This window comes from Ambystoma mexicanum, chromosome 6p, assembly GCF_040938575.1.
Source record: "Ambystoma mexicanum isolate Mex_15411 chromosome 6p, UKY_AmexF1_1, whole genome shotgun sequence".
Classification (NCBI taxonomy): domain Eukaryota; kingdom Metazoa; phylum Chordata; class Amphibia; order Caudata; family Ambystomatidae; genus Ambystoma; species Ambystoma mexicanum.
Window position 1 is genome coordinate 552,252,652 of NC_090935.1, and position 20,830 is coordinate 552,273,481.

At 45.0% G+C, this 20,830-nt stretch overlaps 1 protein-coding gene across 3 annotated transcripts in view; it reads left to right on the plus strand.

Annotated features, from left to right (window-relative positions):
* TRAPPC13 (trafficking protein particle complex subunit 13) overlaps positions 1 to 20,830 on the plus strand; it is a 987,073-nt gene that overhangs the window by 822,609 nt on the left and 143,634 nt on the right. For all 3 annotated transcript variants that reach the window (XM_069627358.1, XM_069627359.1, XM_069627360.1), the window contains one exon: positions 8,284 to 8,384. In XM_069627358.1, coding sequence (XP_069483459.1) covers positions 8,284 to 8,384 — 101 coding nt within the window. The remainder of the gene's footprint in view (positions 1 to 8,283; positions 8,385 to 20,830) is intronic.

The following is a 20,830-nucleotide window of genomic DNA, read 5'->3' on the forward strand; positions in this document are numbered from 1 at the left end:
CTCATATTATGCAAGTTTGAAGCCCTTGCATCCCATTAGTACAACATGATCCATACAATAGTGACAATACAATAAAATAATAGAAGAAATGTTTTAAATGTTTTCATTTGACCAATCAACTGAACGCTAGAGCATTGCCCAAAGGCTAGGCTGTCTAAATAACTGCCTTATAAGGCAAAGCCGAATCAAGTGCAAGAAACAAACTGGGAAGATGCGCCAATTCCAGCGTTCCTCACGGGCCACTAAAACCAACTGGTTAAAATAAAAAGAGAGAGGGGGAACACTGTGCAAAGCCATCCTATACTAATATGTTAGGAAAAAACCTAGGAGTAATAAACTCCTCTGCTGTCAAATCAAACATTTAAAACACTTGAATTCATACCATCTTTTGGAAACCTAGATAGCAAACGAAAGAAGTTAAACAGTTCTCCTGGAGATAAAGAAAAATACCCCCCAGGGCAAAAAACTTTGTAAGTTGCATCCCATGCCCTAAGGGAAGATAACATATCAGAAACAGGACATTTCACATATCTACATTGGGGAACCTAGTGGGAAAGGCAAATCTTCATAAAAGGTAAAGCCGGAGTAAAAGGACATTTTATTAACACGTTATAGGACGACCTAGCGTAGGTGGAGCTGAAAAGCAATAGACTTGCAATAGACTTGAAGCCTTGTGTACCCAGAAAACCAACTGCAAGCCTTGTCCTTAACACACCCTTGTCCCAGACATATGTGTATACTACCAAAAAATATCTTCTGGAGACAGAAGTAGAAAGGAAAGAGGGCCGTACCTGAACCCCAGCAGGCAGCGTTAACTAACATCTGGACTAAGAAAAAACACAACCAAGGGACCCTGATGACAGAGATATTCACAAAAACCTGACCCTTAAAACAGAACTTGGCCAAGAGAAAAACGTATCTTGCACCCAATTGCTACCATTGTAGAGTTACGTGAACCCCCTTGCTAGATGCACCAGGCGCTTGGACCTTATCCCCTCCCCCATGGTTGATAAATCCCCTAGAGGATCATAAACTAACCACAGGAGGAACCACTAAATTCCATAGTCTTAAGAAAAACTCTAAACTGCAAAGGAACTGAACACTAAACAGTGAAAGTAGATTTCTTACCAGAAGAGGACTACCCTCTATTTTAGCAAATCTGAAACATCTTGAAACCCCCAGCACCCTGTGCTTACTTACCCTTACTGCAGAACAACCTCCCTTGAGAACCCAAAAGTTCTACCTGCCATGCAGGTGGCTAGGAAAATTAAGTCATTAACTGAATATATATATATCCCAGCCCTCTGGTAATCGATTGACAGACACCTTTGAAGAGGGTAATGTAGAGCCGTTGGAACGCCCTGTGATAGAGGACCGTAATAACTTGGATGGAAGATGAGAAGCACACCCAGACCCCTCTATCCCACCGAGGGATATTGTGCCTTCCCAAAGGAGGAGATAAACCACCTCCACTTATCAAAAGAAAACCTTGCAACCCAGAAGAAGGCTATCTTGAGGACCACACGAAAGCCCCACTTTACACCTTTAAAAATAAATAAAATAAATACACTCTTGCAGTCCTAACCAACCCCCATGACCGTGGAATGGGGCCCCGCTTAATTTAGTGAAATACCTGGAAATTGGTGCCAAGGAAAGAAGTAAACTGACGGGAGGGAAAAGCCCAGTGCGAGTTCTGCACTGGTCATGAACCCGAACTCCTGTTAAGAAAAGACGGAAACCATCAGGTGTTACCCCCAGAGGTGTAACATTATGATGCAATCACCCCCCCCCCCTGCAAGGGTGGCGGGAAGGGGAATGAGGGGGGAAAAAGGACTTTGGGATAATTATCGTGCCCCGTAAGTGAAAGGTTGTGAAAGAATACTGGGACCACTGTCCATTCCAACACTGAGGCGTGAGCCTCTGTACGCATGTTTGGCTGACTGGCCTCTCTGGGGCTCAGGGGAAGGAAAAATGAAGCAAATTACCCATAGCAAATAGCTTTATATAGTGCAACAAACCATGAGGTATACAAGTAGTGTTAATCATTACAACCAACGGTGTGAGGTGTTCACCTATTGATCTCAGCAGTATGAAAGACTGATTTAGACCCTTCCCATAATTAGGAACCAGCATCAGTATGCTCTGCACAGATTTGAAAGCAAGCACTCTATTCGCTGCACTGTAGGAAAATATATAATGAAAGAAACTAAACAACTTTCTTGAGGGTACAGAACCCTGCTTGTACTCCTCGAGCAGAGGAGAAATTGTAACACACCGCTAGACGATTAGGAAAAACAGGCCAAGCTTTGGGAGGAAAACCATGGGGCGGGCGCCCTAAAGATATTATTTAGTAACCCGTCCCTCTGATACCAGCAAGTGTTTTCAACACTCCATCCAAATCAGAAAATGGTTGCTCAACTTGCATTGCAACAAAACTGAACAGTTATCGAGCTGACCATGTCCCCACCAATAGTCCAAATTGTATAATGAATGTCATAATGGGACAAATAGTAAGAAAAACGCTCCACACTCTAAAGAGACAATCAAGTCCTGCAGCCCTCAATGGGGACATACAGTGTCATTTTTCTCCTCCTCATGTCGAGAGAAAATTCTGCGATTTAATCAACACGGGTACTGAGTGGAGCCATTGTTATTAGGGAAGGAAATGCCTAAGGAAAAAAGGACTGAGTTGTCCTGAGACTAACTAAAGTAAAGGGTGTCTGAGTGATGGCTAAAGAGGAAGGTACAACCCCCCACATGGGTCTGTTTACAACTACCTCTACTCACTCTTTTCTTTAAAGTACTTAATGAATAAATAAATAAAATAATATAAAATGATATAAAATGCCCAAGGAAGTGGGGTATGCCCCCCCACAGGCGCCCGAACACCGGCCCCCATTTAGAAGTTGATGCTTACTGAGCTATCCGGGCTACTGACAATCCTGAAAACTTAAATGTGCTCTAGGCACCACTTAAATATATTGCTTAGCAAAAGAGTACACTGAACAAGTGCACTTCCACTGCTCACCCTAGCGCGGTTTGGAACCAGCAGTACACAAGGGGTTCACCTCGCAGAAGAACACAGGAAAAGCTGCCACTGAGCAGGTTATGGCACACATACCGAGAAGGTAATCACCAATGCCATATGCAGTACACAAACAAAGTTGTGACTTTAAGCGAGGAATACACTGAGCAAGTGTACCTCAAACTGCTCACCCTAGCAGGGTGTGGAACCAGCAGTACATGGGGGTTCACCTCGCAGAAGAACACAGGTAAAGCCTGCCACCGAGCAGGTTTATGGCACACCTACAGTGAAGGTAATCCCCTATGCCATATGCAGTGCTAAAAGAAAACTGCTGACTGGCAGCGCCTCTTGCAGGCTATTGTCAAAGAAAAGTGAAAAAATCCTCATTGTTTAAAATATGGAATTAAAATATATATTTTAAAATATATATATAAAGAAAAATATGTACTGGATATAACGGGAACCGAACCCAGGTCCTCCTGCATGAGAAACATGCCGCTTCATCATTGAGCTAGCCAGCTTATGGAGTGAAACAGAAGCTTTTGCACCCTATCAGCTTGTGTGTGACCATAAAGGACAGGCCAGCCCACTAGGCTACAGCACCTGGAATTCCCAGGCATCTGTTTACAGTGAGGCATTATAAAATAAACACACAAGTCCGTGCGCGCTGAGACTGAAGCTTTAGCAGCCTCTGTCAGACCAGTGCGCACGTAACTATAATAGGACAGGCAAGCCCTCCATATTACCTGGAAGTGTTTTCCCAAAATAAACAAACAAGGAGGCCCAAGGACCTCCGCCTCATAAATTGCACGAAGTGAAAGAAAAAAATGCAAAGAAAACAAAACAAAATCCTGTGCGCACCGGCCTGAAGCTTAGCAGCTTCTTTCATGCCCGGCGTGCAATGGGATCCCAAGGATATCCGCCTCATAAATCAAGAGGCTCAACATGAAAGAACCGAAAAGAAACAGAAACCTGTGCGCGCCGTGTCTGAAGCAGAAGTTTCAGCTCGCGCATGGGTTTTAACTTAATGCACTCTTAATAACCAAAGGTTTACAAGCGCGAGCATAGTGCACATTCTATATTCATTTCCAAAACTTATGAAACGTTTGTTACCATTATAACGAATTCAACTTGCAGGTGGCAGCAGCCAAACTTATAAGCCCAATGTTAGAACACATTCTAACAAAAAGACACATAAAATAAAGCAACGGCTGCATGTGGCCTCTCAGATACAATGCACTCAATCAGTAAAACATCTTTCACATAATAAAGGTAACCTAAATATATATTCATAAAATACATTTGTATTTATATAAATTAAGGCCTTAATGTACTATTAAGGTCTACTACTGACTAACATACAAGACACAACTGGAAGGAGTGACTTAGCTGTGGTGTCAGCATGAGTAAAGGATTTGTATAGAGGAGGGTCCCTGCTCATTGGTCTCCTGCAGGGCATGACCTGTCCTCCATGATGGATTCGGGAGTCCCCCTTACAGTGACATTGAACTCTATTTAGTTCTGTTTTTAAAATTTTTTATTTCGTTTGTAAAGTTTATTTTCTTTGCTGCTGTGGTTTCAGGGTAAAGATTGTAATGCATAATATGAGCCTCCTGTCTTGCCATAGAATTGTAATTGTACACGTTCCCTGCCATGCTCGCATAGGTTGGTGTGTGTACAATGAATCCTAGGGCGGATCAAAAGGACACAGACTCAGATTCTCCATTTTCAGTTCTGATGTTTATTAACCTATATGTGAAAATTCCTGACTTTCCCTATACTAAGGATGTTCCCTACCTTACACAACTAAGGTGCTTGTGAGTCACCAGTGAAAGTCCAAAGCGATCTCTGCCTACTGTCCAAACTACCGTGTCCAAATCCTACCACTATTGGAATAAAAGCTGTTCAAGATAAAGCATTTAAAAGATGGCAAAAATCTCCCATTCAAAAAAATAAGGATAGCTACACGGTAGGAGTTAAAACTCATAAAATGGCTATGATCACTAAATGTGTTAAATCTATCCTCCAAGGAAAGCCATGTACCCACGTCCATTACATGGGCCTGGATTGCCCCTTTGCTAAAAAACCACCCTGTATCCAACAGTGGATAGCAATTATCACCCCATAACCAACACTTCCTCTTCTGAAGATCCTGGATAAAATTGCTCACCAACAAATCCACATTTTTCTGGTCCACTGTAACATCTTGCAAAACCTGGATGAAGGCCAGGCTACCCATCTGATGCTTCTGGACCTAACGGCGGCATTTGATCTGGTTGATCATGCTACACTAGTAACCAGGCTGCTAGAATCCACAGCATTTTTTTATGAAGCCTCAAGCTGGGTTCTGTCTTTCCTGTCTTATTCCTGTTTTATTGAACAGCCAAGGGGTACGTGACGAAGCAACTGCAGAAGGCTTTATGCTTCCCTATGGTGTTCTTTAGGGCTCATGCATGTCACCTACGCTGTTTAACATCTTTTCACTGTTTGAAATGCTGGACTCAAAAGGAGTAATTTACGCAAACTATGCAGATGACAACTAGTGTCTTAATCCACTTACGGGTAACTATGCAAATGACTCCAGGGCCATCAACACCACCTACAACCATATACATGGATGAATGTTAAATGGGCTAGTGTTAGGGGAGTTTTCTTAAAGTTCTACTGGTAGTAAGACTTTGGGAAACTATCCCAGTGGTCTGTAGATACCCAACTCTTAGTATCAGTCTGTACTAACTCCAGACCTTGATAGAGTGGCAGAGGAGTCAGGCGTATTTTAAGAGCAAGATGTGAGCTGTAGGTCAGTACACTGAACCCAGTTAGACATGCACATCAAAGAAGCACTTGCACTTATAATTTATATACAATTATATAGTTATTATATTTACACAAGAATCAATTTAAATACCTCATATGTTTAGGTCCAGGAAGAGTTGAGAACACTAGGAACTGGTGGTTGCCGTGCCTTACTCCTTGCGTTCTTTCTGGTCTAGTTGTACATGCAGCCGGTTAGTAGAAACCATAGGGCCCGCACTCTTGGTGCCCAAGGTATAGGTCTGTGCAAGTTTGTTTTGTTGTTTCTACTAATGTGGCACTTGTGCTCACTTAGTATGCATTCCCTTTATTCACTGGAATGCATAGTAAGTATAGCCAACACGTTTTGTTTTTTGATACCATTTTGATTAAGTGTTAACCATGAGTGCCGACACGTTTTCCGACCATTAGCAGGTCTGTATCAAGTCTAGGTTTATGGTGCGACTTGGGTGGTGATATGAGACGGCATGTAGCCAAGGTCTGAAGATCACTTCCTGATTAGGCGCATGTGTTTTAAGTAGTCTTGCTTAGTGCAGTGGGATGGTACAGCCAGTGGAGTATAATCCGTCCAGTGTTTATTCTGTTTCTTCATTCACTTCAGGTACTTTGTTAGATCTAAGATGAGTATGAGGACTCCAGTTCTTATTCCCGCTTTCTTTATTCACTTCAGATACTTTGTTAAAACTGAGACGAGTATGAACACTCAAGTCATTATCTTTGCTACCCCTCCCGCTTTCCTCGTTACCTGATTTGTTTAGGGATAACGTCACTGGGATTCGTGGCAGCTTGGGGCCCTCTTTTCCAATTGTCAGGTTGGCTTCCAGGTTCCTCAGCAATCTCCTTGTTCTTCCTCTGATCAGTTCGCAATGTAGAACCATACTGGTATTGGCATAGTTAATGGACCCCGGGGGCCAACCCAATGGACTTATGGCCACGCCCCCACTTGCCTCTGTTTCAGGACTCTCCGCAGCCACTTCAGCTTCTCGCATCCCCTTCTCTCTCCAATGCGGCGCGTCAGAATCTGCTAACGTGCTCAGTGGTAAAGTTGGACGCTGCACTTCCTGCTGTTCCTTCTCATATGATAAGCTGTTCTCAAGCTCGTGGGTTGCCTCTCTTTGAAGGTCTCAGCCTCCCCTTATTAAGCGGCTGTGGGGGCTTCTCTGGCGCAGTGTCAAACTCCTTTCTGTTTGTTTGGTTATGGCTCTCTATTCTTCCAATGGGTTTGCTCGTTTTAGTGTTTCATTTTTTTTTCTCCATAGGTATAGTTAAAGTATTTGGATGGCAATAGCAGATTCACACAGTTCCTTGTTGGCTTTCGTCCAAGATGGGTTGGTGAGACTGTGATTACGGAATTCCCCATAAGAACGGGAGTCCTTGTCCCTAGGTGGGAAGTCTCTCCCTGTGAGGTCCCGCTTGCCTCGACCCCTACAGATGGTATTGTGTCCCCTCCCTAGCCTCACAAGGGAAAGCTCCCCCCACCTCCAACGGAGAAGTAACAGATTCCCACGATTCGTCACACTCCTTATGGAGTCCACCTTCTTTATGCATAAAGGAGGCGGACCGCATAGGCATCTCCAGCATTTGCGCCAGCATGAAAATACATGCCGGCACAGAGGCTGGAGCATTTGTATGGTGGACAGGAAGGGAGCAGTGGAAACACAAGTTGCGTTCCACCCCTCCTCTCTACCATATAAATGTTTACGAATTGGGTGTGACGTGAATTAAAGGCATTAAAGCCTTACTCAAGGCTTTTACGCCTTTTGTTCACGTTACGCCTCCAACGAACATGAGCTCTTGAGTCTTTTCAGTCTGATCTTTGTGAAATGTCATCTTCTACATAGTTAAGTCTTCTTAAAAGTCCCATTTCCATTACCAAGCGCCTGAACACTGCATTCTTTGCCTGTAGTTCTTAGCATTACAATAGTCCTTTCACATACCTCTCCTAGCAACAAGAGAGCAGCAGGTGTAAACCATTGCTTGACAAATTATGAACATTTACTCATTCAACACTACAACTTGGGCATTTTTCCAGACTTGCTGTGGAATACTTTTATTTAGATTCGATGCAACAAGTATAAGATCTAGCTGTTTTTTTGTTTTGTTGTTTTTTTTCGTTTTTTAGCCCTTCTCCATTCCCAGGGTCTTTTTATTGTTAGTCATTCATCAGGTACATACCTGCCCAGTCAGTGGAATGACGGGGATGGTGGAATTGAACTTTACCCATATGAGTCATAAAGTCTTATCAGTGAAGCAATGGTTAGAAATTGAGATAAATGTATGCAAATACTGAAGATGATCTTTCATTAAGTCAGTGCTTTGTATCAGCATGGTTGTATTTATATTGACAAACAAATGCTTGTAAATGATTGACTTTAATGCAGAGTAAAGATGTTACAAATGTACATTCAGATTCAATCCTCTTCCTCACTTGCTATTTCCTATAGGCTCCTGGATATGGAGATGTAAGACTTTCGTTGGAAGCAATACCGGACACTGTAAATCTAGAAGAGCCTTTTGAGATTACATGCAAAATAACGAATTGCAGGTAGTAGAATGGCTTCTTTTAAGCAATTGTTGTGGTGGTTAATTTTCTAATTTTCACTGTTGAAATATGTATGCATACATTTTGATGTTGTATTTGTTAAAAAAATAATCCACCCCATATAAGGATGTTATTGTGATTATAGTTATCTAAACACTACCTCTTTTAATAGCTGGGACATAAACGACCTATGCCAATTGATGGTGTGATTTTGCAAAGCTCAGTGAGGGGCTGCATCTTCCATAGCTATACTCTTTGCTGTGCAGAAAATTAAAGGTGGTGTTACATTATCTACTGGTAAGTTTCATTGCAGCCCATTTATTTATGTATTGGTCATTTGCATAGCGCCTATACAGCAGAAATGGTGTTTAAAAGCACTTCAAGGCAGGGAGGGGACAACAGGTAAATACAGTGAGAATATTCTTAATACGTCTTGGGTTGTTCAGAATGAGCAAGTGCTACAGACGTTAAATGGTTCAACACAGAACATTGGCGGCATTTCAGAAAGTGCAAATGCTATGACATGATTGACGAGAGCGGGAGGGGTAAGAGGGGAAGGGACAAACAAGATGACAAAGACGATGAAAGGCATGTGAGGACAGGAGGAAAGCGAGGAAGTCAGGCTCCTATCTACATCTAACTTAGAGAATAAATTATTGATGTACCATTTAAGCAACCATACTAAAGAGTTTGTGGTTTGTTTTTATTAATAGGTTTACCCTGGATCCACTCCCTTGTAGTAAATACAGGTGAACTGGGACTAATACTTCATTTTAGTGCGCATTGGGATACACTACTCAAAACCTCACACCTCTATGACAACTCCTCAAGTGTTTTCTTGATACCACCATAAATTGGGCTGTGGGTGCACCCTGACCCTGGCTCATACGTTCCCCTGAAGAAGTTACTGTCACTAGTTTGAAAGACTGAAGGAACGAAACATGTAGGGTTTTCACAGATATAACTTAGAACTATCTGTATTAGAATCAATGATATATGATGCACTTTAGGTATATGTTGACTCAGGCATCACAATTAGAGTCACTATACAATGACGGTCTTTTATTCTATATATTGTGTGGTTTGCTGCTTAACTAAGAATTAAGGTTACAATGACCTGAAACTGTCTAGATGTTTACATGTACATTTGATGTCACTATAATATCTCAGAGAAGAGCTATAGCCCAATTGTGAATCTTGCACATTGTCAGTTGTTCAGTGACTAGCACTTAGCACTTTTTGAAGCACTTATCACTTTTGTTAGTTTTTATGTGAATTTTTATGTATTTGTTTTTTATACAATTACACATTTTTATTAAAAGGTATACTTTTGTAACAGAATTATTGGTGAAGTCAGGTTGTATTCTCCTAGAACTTCCATTTATTTACACCTGAACTGTTGTTGATAGTGTGAGAATCCCATTAGTATCCAGAAACTGGTGTGTTTAAAACCTATGACTAGCATGGGGGCTTCTTCTTTTTCGTTGCCTATATGTCAGGTTTACCCCCCCCCCCCCGCTATGCTTAGCTATACCTGATTTCCCTCCTTTTATATTCTCAGCTCTGAGGAAGTCAGGCAGCCAGATTGAGTTAGCCAGAGACATGCTATACAATAGGTGCATGGATGTACAGTGCATCCAGCCAGAAGCACAAATGGAGGAGTATGCATTTGGTACAAAACACACATAAGGGAGTAGCCCTTGCAAGTACGTTTGGAGTCCCAATGGGAGTGAGGCTGTGAGAGTCAGAAGGCAGTCAAGAAGAGAGAGTCGGAGCCTATGGCATTTGAACCGGTGTGTTTACCGGGGCAACAAAGTGGTGTCATGTTCATGATCCTGGGTCCAAGGTGCAGAAGGAGAGGTCATAGATGTGAAATTGGAGGAAAGCGGTGCAGGACAGGGCCAGACAGGGGCCTTGGATCCGGGCCTTCGGTCAGTGGGCCGGCATCCCCGCCTGGCAGCTCCAGATTGGATGTAAATTGGCAACAGCATCCAATCAGAGACTTTGAAGGAGTAGGCTGCGAAGAGTCAATCTGGTTGCTGATGGAGGAGGCAGAAGTTGGCAGCCATGTTGTAAGGAGACGGCAGCTTAGAGTGGAGTCTCCAGGTCTATCTCCACCCTTCCCCTCAGCAGGCTAGACTACTGCTCCAGCCACTATGGAGCCCCTCTCCTCCATTACGCTACTTGACAAGGTTCTTAATTTTGCCAACTGCACCATCTTCAATGTCCCCTGATACCCTGCCAAGTCTGGGTGGTCGTCTATGCTGTGTCCCACCTTAAACTACTTCTAATTGTCTACAATTCAATCTAAGAATGTATACCTGGGCAAATCCATCTCTGGTTACTCACACCCTTCAACTTCTTCACTTTGCTTGCTCCCCACCACTGGAACCCCCATTAGCTGTGGCATCAAGTCCATACCCGCTCTATATGGCTTCAAGACTTCCCTGTAAAGGAACCACTTTTCCTTGGAAGAGCACGAGAGATGTCTGGTATCATTCTCACCTCCATTCTACACTTTCACCTTGTTTGGGAGAATTCTCTGTAAGGCTAATTTCCCAAACCTAGTGAGTCCCCCAGCAGCTTTGCTGGATTTCTGGAGTTTGTTTTTTTCCTCCTGCCAAGAGTGAGACTCTTTTTCTCCCACTCTTGGACATGATTCATGGTATTCCTTTGACTGGTAATGTGTTTTTTGGGCTATGGGGTCCTTTACTCCAGAGGGTCTCATGTGTTTTTACTATGTGTGTTACACCGCACCCTCCGTGCAGTAACACAGGGGTGTCATAGTGACACCCCACCATAGACTCCATACCCTGGGACTGACTACTGTCTCCCAGGGCATGTAAAGTCACCATTGGCTTTACTAGTCCCAAATTATTAACAGAAACCAGTACAAACCATCCTATTGTGGATGTACTGGTCAGGGCAATTCGATTGCCCCTGGGTCTGTTAGTCGAGGGGGCATGTCTCTGTCCCCCCTGATCGAGTTTTGGCTGGTGGCAGTGGAAACTACTTTTTATATTCGACCGCAAATATTTCCCTATGGGATTTTCTCATTGTTCAAGGCTACCAACTTTAATTATTTAATTCTCATAGCCTCGAACATACCGCCGGTTTATTTAATTAATATTAATTCGCCGGTTGGTATTTTTTGCCCAGACTCGATTCTAAAATGGCGTTTGTGTTCTCTTCTGTGACTCCAACCCAAGTCGAGCCCTTTGCTCCACTTTTTGGCGGGCTTCTCCACAGAAGCCTCCAAAAGTGGTGCCACTCTGTCTGGGTACCACAGGGTGTGTGGGAGGGGCTTTAGGCACCCTGGACTGAGTTACCTTGGTAACTCAAGTCGCACTCTTGTGTGATTGGCCCAAGTGGTGAGCCGGCCGGCTCACCACTTAGCATGTTTGATTGACAGGCTGAGTGAATGGGGGTATGCTGCATAAAAGCAGGGCTTTGGGGACTGGAACTTCAGAAGTTGCCACAGGACCTGAGAATCCGACACGGGAGAAGCTGAGCCGACCTACCACGATGACACCACCGGTGGAGCCCTGCAGAACCGACTCACCACTTCCCGACGACAGAGAAGATCTCCCGGCTGGAGAGGCTTCTTCCCCTGACTGGTGGACACAACCATTTTACCTTCTTTCTTCGCACCCCAGACCGGTTTGTGGTCAAACTGCCCGTGCCAAGCACCCCGGCGGCCGGATACCCACTCACCACTGAACCGCGAATCAACGGACCGCTCCTTGTACCTGAGAAACACCGCGGCTGGTTTCTTCCCTGGAAGTGCAACGGACTCCTGTCTTCCTCCACGACGAGATCCTCTCTTCCCCCGGACGAAGCACCAACTTGCATCCGCTGCCAGGAACAACTGCCCCCGCTGGAGTGTTCTCACCACTTTAAGGTACCGTGTCCGCCGGGCCTCCCTTTCTAAAGATTGCTACAAGGTAATAATAACTCCTTAACCTTCTGGACCGGGCTGGCTGCCTTGACCCTCTAACTGGTCCCTTTCTTTGGTCCAACTCCTTTTTGAACCATTACAAGACTTTTGTGCACTGCAACCGTGTGACCTTGGACACATTTCGCTTCGATCCTCTTAAAGCGGATCCGGCCTACTGACTCTGAATTCACGGTTTTACTTTGCCTTCCCCTCTTGTTATGTTCTTTTAAAAGTGTTGGGATCTGTTTCAACTTGTTCTCTGCTTTTCGCTCCCTTTTTAAAACGAATTATTAGAGTGCCATCTACGTTAAGTGCTCACCGCTGTCTGAAAATAAGTGGGGTTTTACTTAAGACTTGTCTAATATTCTTTTAAGGGAGTGTATATCTTTTAGTGACCATGTTTTTGAATTGCTTACTATTAGTGCCTGTGCGTTTTTCTAGATGTGGTTTTAAATAAATAATAATATCTCTTTTACACCAAGCCCTGGTCAGTGTTTATTTGTTCTATTGTGGTCTCTTGACCTATTGTGAATACTCTGTATACTGCCTAACTCTTCTTGAGGGAAGTCTGACTGCTCAGCCACAGCTACCAAGGGAATCTGTGTGGTACAGACTGCTACCAAGTTGGTTTACTGCCAAACACCTGTAGTCTTAAATCTTTTTCAGTGGTCCCTAAGGGAACTGCACAGGTTTCTGCCTAACACTCTTCCGCGGTGGTAGCTATTGCGAACCGCTCTCACTTTCTCACCGGCCGGCAGCGCCATGGAGGCTTTGGTGCCTCACAGCTTCTGTTGTGCACACCGGTATGGAGGGATTGCAGGAATCTCGACTCTCTCACGGCCAACCTTTGCTCTGGCGTCACCCTTGCACTCCTGATTAACCCGGTTTTCCTCCAGCCATTTCCATTCCACCCTGCTCAGGTCGTCTCTCCTTCTCACTCTTATACAACTGGGGCTTGTTAACAGACTTCAGGTGCAAGTCCTGCGCATTCATTGCCTGACCTTGGTGAAGCTTATTAGTGGGACATGCCTGGCTATTGTAGTTGAACAAAAACAGTCTTCCTCATCTCAGTACCAAAGTGGTGTGAATGCAGGGAAATATTCATCACTCTAGTTGTTTCCTCCTCATCCCAGTCTTAAGGTAAAAGGACTGTAGCAAATGTTGGTCAAGGGCTGACAACCTACAAAGGCAGGGGGAATATTGGATTCACTTTGACCAGGGAAAGGGGGATACCATGTCTCACTCAAATGAGGATGAGTTCTCTTAATTCAACCCTTCCTCGTCCTAGTATTCCTGACCACTTGCTCTCTTAGGACGGTAAGGAATCCACTGAATAGGCCAAGACGTCGGGCCCCCACTCATGCACCCCGGTGGAAGGTCAGCTGATGAGGTTAGTCAGCGAGTGGAAGATGATCACCACCGACAGATGCGTGCTGGATGCTCTCGCCCATGGACACACCTTGGAGTTCCAACACAGGTGCCCACATGTTCCACGTCTGGAGCAGCATATCCTTCAGCTCCTGGAAAAAGGGTGAGCCATGTTACGGAAAGGGGCGATATAGCTCGTTCCCCAATGGCTCTGGGGCTCCGGAGTCTATTCCAGATACTTTCTGGTAAGAAAGACGACAGGGGGTTGGAGACCCATCCTGGACCTGCACCTTCTGAACAAGTACCTGAAGTCCAAAAAATTATTCAGATGTGCTCGGCCAACTGGAGAAAGGGGATTTCTTGATGTCACTGGACCTCGATGATGTGTACTTCCATGTACCCATCCACAGGAAACATCTAAAGTTCCTCTGGTCCTTGGTGCAAGGCCAGCACTACCAGTTCAACGCCCTACCATTCGTCTTGAAATCGTCCCCAAGAGTGTTTACAAAATGCCTGGTCCCTGGTGGCGGCCCATCTGCATCTGCACGTCATAGACGTATACCCATACCTACACGATTAGCTGATATGTACCTGCTCTCGGGAACTGGCCGACGAGCACACCCAGACTGTCAGACTACTGACGGAGCTAGGATTCTCTGTAAACTATCCAAAGGCCTGCTTAACGCCATTGCATAACACGCTGTTCCTCGGCGCCAGACTCAACACTGTGGCTTGCCTGATGTCAACTTCGGAGGAGAGACTAGCTGCCATTCAAGGGAAGGTGCAGCGACTCATCGGCGAAGACAGCCATGGTGCGTGCGATTAAGTCGTTGCTGGAAATGTCGTCCTGCATCTACCTCATCCGTCTCTGCAGGTTGCATATGCGACCCCTACAGGAATTCTTGGATGCTCGTTGGATACAAGCGTCTGGGAGTTTTGCGGACAAGATCCCTCTCAACAAGGAGTACCAGCGGGCAATAGAGTGGATCAGGGTACGCCCCCACATCGCCCTGGCAACAGGATTTCAAACCCTGCCATACCAGGAGGCAGTCGCCACGGACGCCTTTGTGGAAGGTTGGGGGGCTCACACCCGACATCTACATACCAGAGGTCAGTGGCTTCCATAGGAGTGTTAGACCAGAAACGTAACCCTATAGTCAGATGATATGTATAGTATGTTGGCCTGAAACCAATCGCATCATGTGACAAACATTGCGATCAAAGAATCGTCAATGAAACCAAAGGGCGTCCATTTTGTATAATGCCGGCCATTTGCTTTTTTATTTTCTGTCAAAACGCTTGGCAAATATATTCTATGCTTTGAACTCACACACAGTGCGAGGCCACGGCCTGCATGCTGAAATACTAACACAGACAGGAATGTCAAACTGTGCAGAAATACATTGTTTTTCCCTCTTATTAAGTCCTTGAAGGCGAGCAGAAGCCGCATCTAATCAGCAGACCAGGTGCTGGGTTGTCTTGCAAACACTGTAGTAAAAGGCAGTTAAAGCATGAATTCTATTCTTCTAGTGGTGCTCCTTCGCAGAGAATGGTATTTTCTGCTTACAGATAACGTATCAAGGAATGTTTCCCTGCTAAGAACACGATATCCTTGCTCAGCCAGAAGCTCCCATGTTTCCCATAACAGAAGGCTGTCTCTGCTGCCTTTGCTAGAATAACTATGTTTAGACTAAATGAAGACTTGTCATAACGTGTCATAATTGGCAATCACTGAACCCTAGCCTATATGACATGTATGTGGGCAGATCGAATTGCCTTCACAAAGATTAAGTCTAGTGTATATATATTGCTGCTTGAGCGCTGTTCGCTCTCTCTCGCATCTCACTGTGTTTGGGAACACACGTCTTGAGGCGTTGAGACCCAGTCGGCCGACTGAGAATACTTAGAAATAAACCAGACCTGTTTGGAAAATGAACCTCGTGTCTGACGTGCCACTTTGGTATATGGTTATTGTGCCTTAGTTTCCATATGCAGTCTTTATGGCCTAGCAGGAGAAGGATCTGCACATCAACATCCTGGCGCTAAGGCCAGCGTTCTGAGCCCTCAAGTCTTTCCTACCGTCTCTGAAGGGCAAGGTGGTGAGGATCTTCATGGACAACACCACCACCATGTTCAACATCAGGAAGCAAGGGGGCATCTATCCCCAGCGCTCTCCAAGGAAGCTCAGGATTTATGGCACTGGGCCATCGGACAGGGGATGTTCCTCATCCCTCTCTTCCTGGCAGGCGTCAAGAACACCATTGCAGACTCCCGTGGCAAGGAAAGGAGTTCCTGCCACGAGTGGGCACTTTGTCAGGATCCGGTGGACCACCTGTACGTAAAATGGGGCAGACCCCTGATTGATCTTGTGGCATTGTTCAGTGGCGAACTGCAAATGTGAGAAGTTTGCCAGCAGATTCCACCAACCGAGGAGCTTGGAGAACACGTTCTCCTTCCCGTGGGAGGATCTGTTTCTGTATGCTTTTCCCCCCGTTTCCTCGCCTGCTACTTGTCATCAACACACTCAGATAATGTCGATGCAAGATGATACTGATCGCCCCGGCGTGGCCGAGGCAGATTTAGTATCCGGACCTACTCAGCCTGCCAGCATCACCCCAGTCAAGTTGACGGTACTTCTGGATCTGCTCACCAGAGAGGGAGGCGTAATCCTTCATCACGACCCCTGATCGCTGAACATGAGGTCATGCAGACTTAGAGTTTGGAGGTTATGAGTTGCCAGCGAACTGCAGGCAAGTCCTTGCCAAAGCCAGGGCGTTGCCGAGTTTAAAGTGCTACAGCCATAACTGGAAGCGTTTTGCTACGTGGTGCCAGTTGCAGAAGATTACCCCTCTGACGGTCACGGCTCCACAGATTCTGCCATACTTGGTGTTCTTGGCAAAAGCTGGACTGGCGCACGCATCCATCAAGATACACCTGGCGGCCATCTCACGCTGCATCAGATCCACGGGAAGATCCTTGCTGTGGTCCCACAGTCTCATCAAGGATTTCCTCAAGGGGCTTTTCCGATCTTTTCCGCTAGTGAAGGCTCCTGCCCCGGCATGGGAACTCAACGTGGTCCTGACGAGGCTCATGGGGGAACCTTTCCTCTCTTTGAAAACGGCTTTCCTTGAGGACATCACCTCTGCCAGACATGTGGCTGCGTACACACCCCTCTTTCATGTTGAAGGTTCTGTCGGAATTCCACCTCAACCAGCCCTTGGTGTTGCCTGTTTTCTTCCCAAAATCTTTGTCGCCGTCAGAGAGGGCCTTGCATTCGCTTGACGTTGCTCGTGCCTCAAAGTTCTACGTAACACGCACAAAGAGTTTTAGGAAGACTTCTTTTCAATTGTTTGAACTTTGATCCTGTGAACCATGGGAAGGCCTTTTCCAAGGCTTCCATTTCAAGGTGGCTCTCCGATTGCCTCATGCACTGTCATTGGCTGACGAACTGGCCTCTGCTGGGGCGTCCGAGAGCCCATTCTACCAGAGCGATCGCTGCGACTACAGCGTTCCTTTCTGGTGTGCCCCTGCTTGACATCTGCAGGGCTGCAATGTGGAGGTCCACGCATACCTTCACGAAGTTCTACTGCATCGACAGGGATTCCAGGGAGGAGTCCAGAGTCGGCCAGGCAGTGCTATGCAACCTGTTTGCTTGAGGTATGTCTCTTCCAGGGTTAAGTGTTAATTGCTTCTGTTAACCTTGCCACCTCCCATGATTGTGTAACGTTGTACTGCTGTGTATTCGTCATTCATGAGCATGTGAATCCATGCCAGACCCCTTACTACTGGTGAAGGTTTAAGTTACTTACCTGTAACTATTGTTATCCAGCATGGGTCTGGCTTGGATTCACATGCGATCCCATCCTCCGGCCCCCCGGCGGCTCTTCTTGGTTATACTGCCACTTTACCTGCTTACCAAATCGAATGATGGCTGCCGGAAGTGGGGCTTAGGGAGAGGACTGTCATTAGACGGGAGCAGTATGACCCATAGGACAGTGATTGGTTTAGAAGAGAAATACAGTTTTAAAGTGAAACTGTTTTTTCTTTTACAGAGAATTCCCAGCCTGATGGCAGGGAATATTCATGAGCATGTGAATCCATGCCAGACCCATGCAGGAGAACAATAGTTACAGGTAAGTAACTTAAACCTACTTTGACAGTGTGCTAGACCGGAAGCATCTCTGTCAGGTATTTCAGTTTTGGCATAGAATTCATTGTTATTGTGATGACCCTCATGTGAGCACAATCTGTATTTTCAGGACCTGTTTGATTTTGGAAATGGCTGGTGGGTAAGAAAGGGCATAGAGGTACTGGTATACATTTGTGATATGAATACTCAAGTATTGAAGGAATTTATGTTGTCAGCTGAAAGCAACCAACACCTCCAGGGTCGTGTGAGATAGCGGCTCTAACTGCCATGAACTTGAATTTGACAAATATCACCTTTTTATATGCTGCAATGAATCCAAAATAGCAATAGAGGGAAGACGCATCAGGAAAGGACGTTGCAGAATTCTTCATAGTGCATATTTTCTGTGTTGCTACTCTATCATCTGTATCCCAGAAAATGTATAGTTCTGTGTTCAGACTTTAATAGCTTAATGGACAGTATGTGCAAAAGCAGTGTTAAAGGATCGCTCTGCCTTGTGCCAGTATAAAGCAGAAAGAGATTGACCTGTTAATGCTGCAGCGACTAGGCTATTCCCCATTATTACGAAAAACTACAAGACCTCATAAAAAATTTGATAAGAATGTGTTGGATACCCATCGGGCCTCCTCTACATGGCTAGTTGTCATGGCATCCTCCAGAGCTATTGCTGCATTATAAGATTAAGATCCCTTTCTAAGACCTATGGGATGTAAAAACAATCATCGTACTGTCTGTGACCACTCTTTATTCAGTACAAGATGAATAATCCTGGCCCGTTTCTGACATTTTACCATATATTTAGTCACCCCCAGTGGTTTAGCCTTGTCATCAAAAAATGATTGGGCTCATTTGATAAAATACTTAGGGCCTATGCTGTGGTGGTCACTTTTAAACATGCCCAGGCCTATTTAAATCACCAAGAAGCATGGGACTATGGGACTGCTTAACTTTCTTGTCCAGAGGCTCCGTTTTCAAAACTAAAGGACACATCCACTTTCTACAACATATGGAGTTGTTTGGAGGCCCAGGCATGCAGAGACCACTTAAAAAATGCCTTGAAAGCACCAGACCACCTACTTATATGAACCCCTTCACTTAGATTTTTCATCCAGAAATCATCTTTAGCTCTCAGTACACCTTCTGCTCTGTCAGAGAAATCAGAAACTGGTCAATTAAGTTGCCAAAGTGAGCTGTCTCGGTAATGAGTAGATCTTGATTTAGAAATTAAACCGGTTCCTGAATATGGTGAAAGCTAACTATAGATACCCTTCGCTGAGAGTAGCGGTAAATGGTGTTCTTTCCGCACAAATCCCCCTCGCAAGAGGGACGAAGCAGGGGTGCCCTCTTTCCCCGTTGTTGTATGCCTTGTTCTTGGAACCCATCCTCATCAGGATAAGAGTCCCAACAGGTGGGAGGACTGAAGATGGGAGGAGTGGAGCATAAAGTCATGGCGTTCGCCGATGACATGCTTTTCGTCCTGACGGTATCAGAAAAATCCCTCCCAGCCCTCTTGCAAGAACTGGAAGTGTTCGGAAAGGCTTCAGCCCTAAAAATGAATAGGAGCAAATCAGAGATATTGAATTTAACAGCAGACCCCAAGCTAGTGAACACCATAGCACAGGTAACTCATCTGAAAATAGCTCAGACATCACATATCTGGGGATTAAACTTACGCCGTCAATCAAACAAATATACAAGGCCAACTATCCACAATTGTTGCACCGCCTGCACCAAAGACCTGACGAAATGGAACCCACTCACCATATCGTGGTGGGGCAGGCAAACAGTGGTGAAGATAGCTATACTGCCGATGCTGTTGTACTGTTTTCAAACTCTCCCGGTACGCATCCTGAGAGCCTTCTTCAAAGCGCTAAATAAGATCATATTGACATTTATATGGCAAAAGAAGAAACCCAGAGTGGCAACGAAGACCTTGACAGCTCTCAGGCGAGATGGCGGAATGGCGTTCCCACACTTCAGGAGGTATTACGAGGCAGCACAATTAAGGGTCATTAGGCAGTGGGTAGATCAGTCCCCCAGCACGTATGGGTTTGCCAGGACAGGCAGTGGCAGGAGGCCCCTTGTCCAACTTGTTGTGGATGCACAAGAAACATCGACATCCGAATACGGTTATCAGTGAAGTGATGGGAGGGGGGTTAGAGGCGTCGGATGGGGCGCTAAAAAGAGGATCTACAAAAAAGAAGAAATGGACAGTTTCCATCTCAGGATGAGCTCTCTCACACTCCCCTATTCGGGTTTCCAACTGTGTTCGAAGTAGTATAAAATTGTATTCAGTTGTTTCTTTTATGATTATACATGAAATCATTGATCCACATTTCCAATTATGATTTTCAGTCTCCTTATTTATTCCTGACCACTCAGTGTTTCAAAATTATAGCCTATGCATTTCGGACTTCCGTCCATCATCAGGGCTTTAAACACTATTAATAACCATGAAATCAGTGACAATCCCATTGTTGTAACACATTCCCAATCGTCCACCATATAGTGAAATCCGTAACAAAATAGTATCATCACATACCCAATTGTAGTTGTCATCCAAAATTGAATGCCACGAAAGGATGCAGAAAGAATGGAAAAATAAAACCAAATCTACATTATGGAACATTGTTATCATTATTCATGAAAATTTAAATTGCATAATTGTATGGGTCACTACCTGTGGATCTTCTGCTTTTAAAAGATCTCTGCTCTGTAGATGTCTGAGCAGCACTCGTACGCAGTTCCTATTCAATAAATACATATAGAACCCTATGTTATAATCTTTCGAATCTGATCTCTCTCCCAAGGTTTTAGTATAACGTCACTCTCGTTCGGTATTCTTACCTTTCTCAGGTGCCGCTGTATTGACAAGCTGGCTGCTCACAAAGAGCCGCCGCTGTCCGTTGTGGCGTACTTGTGTACTAATCTCTTGCGCGCATGCGCGCAATGTTCCACTCGGAATTTCGTTCTCCTCTCCATTCATTAATCTTT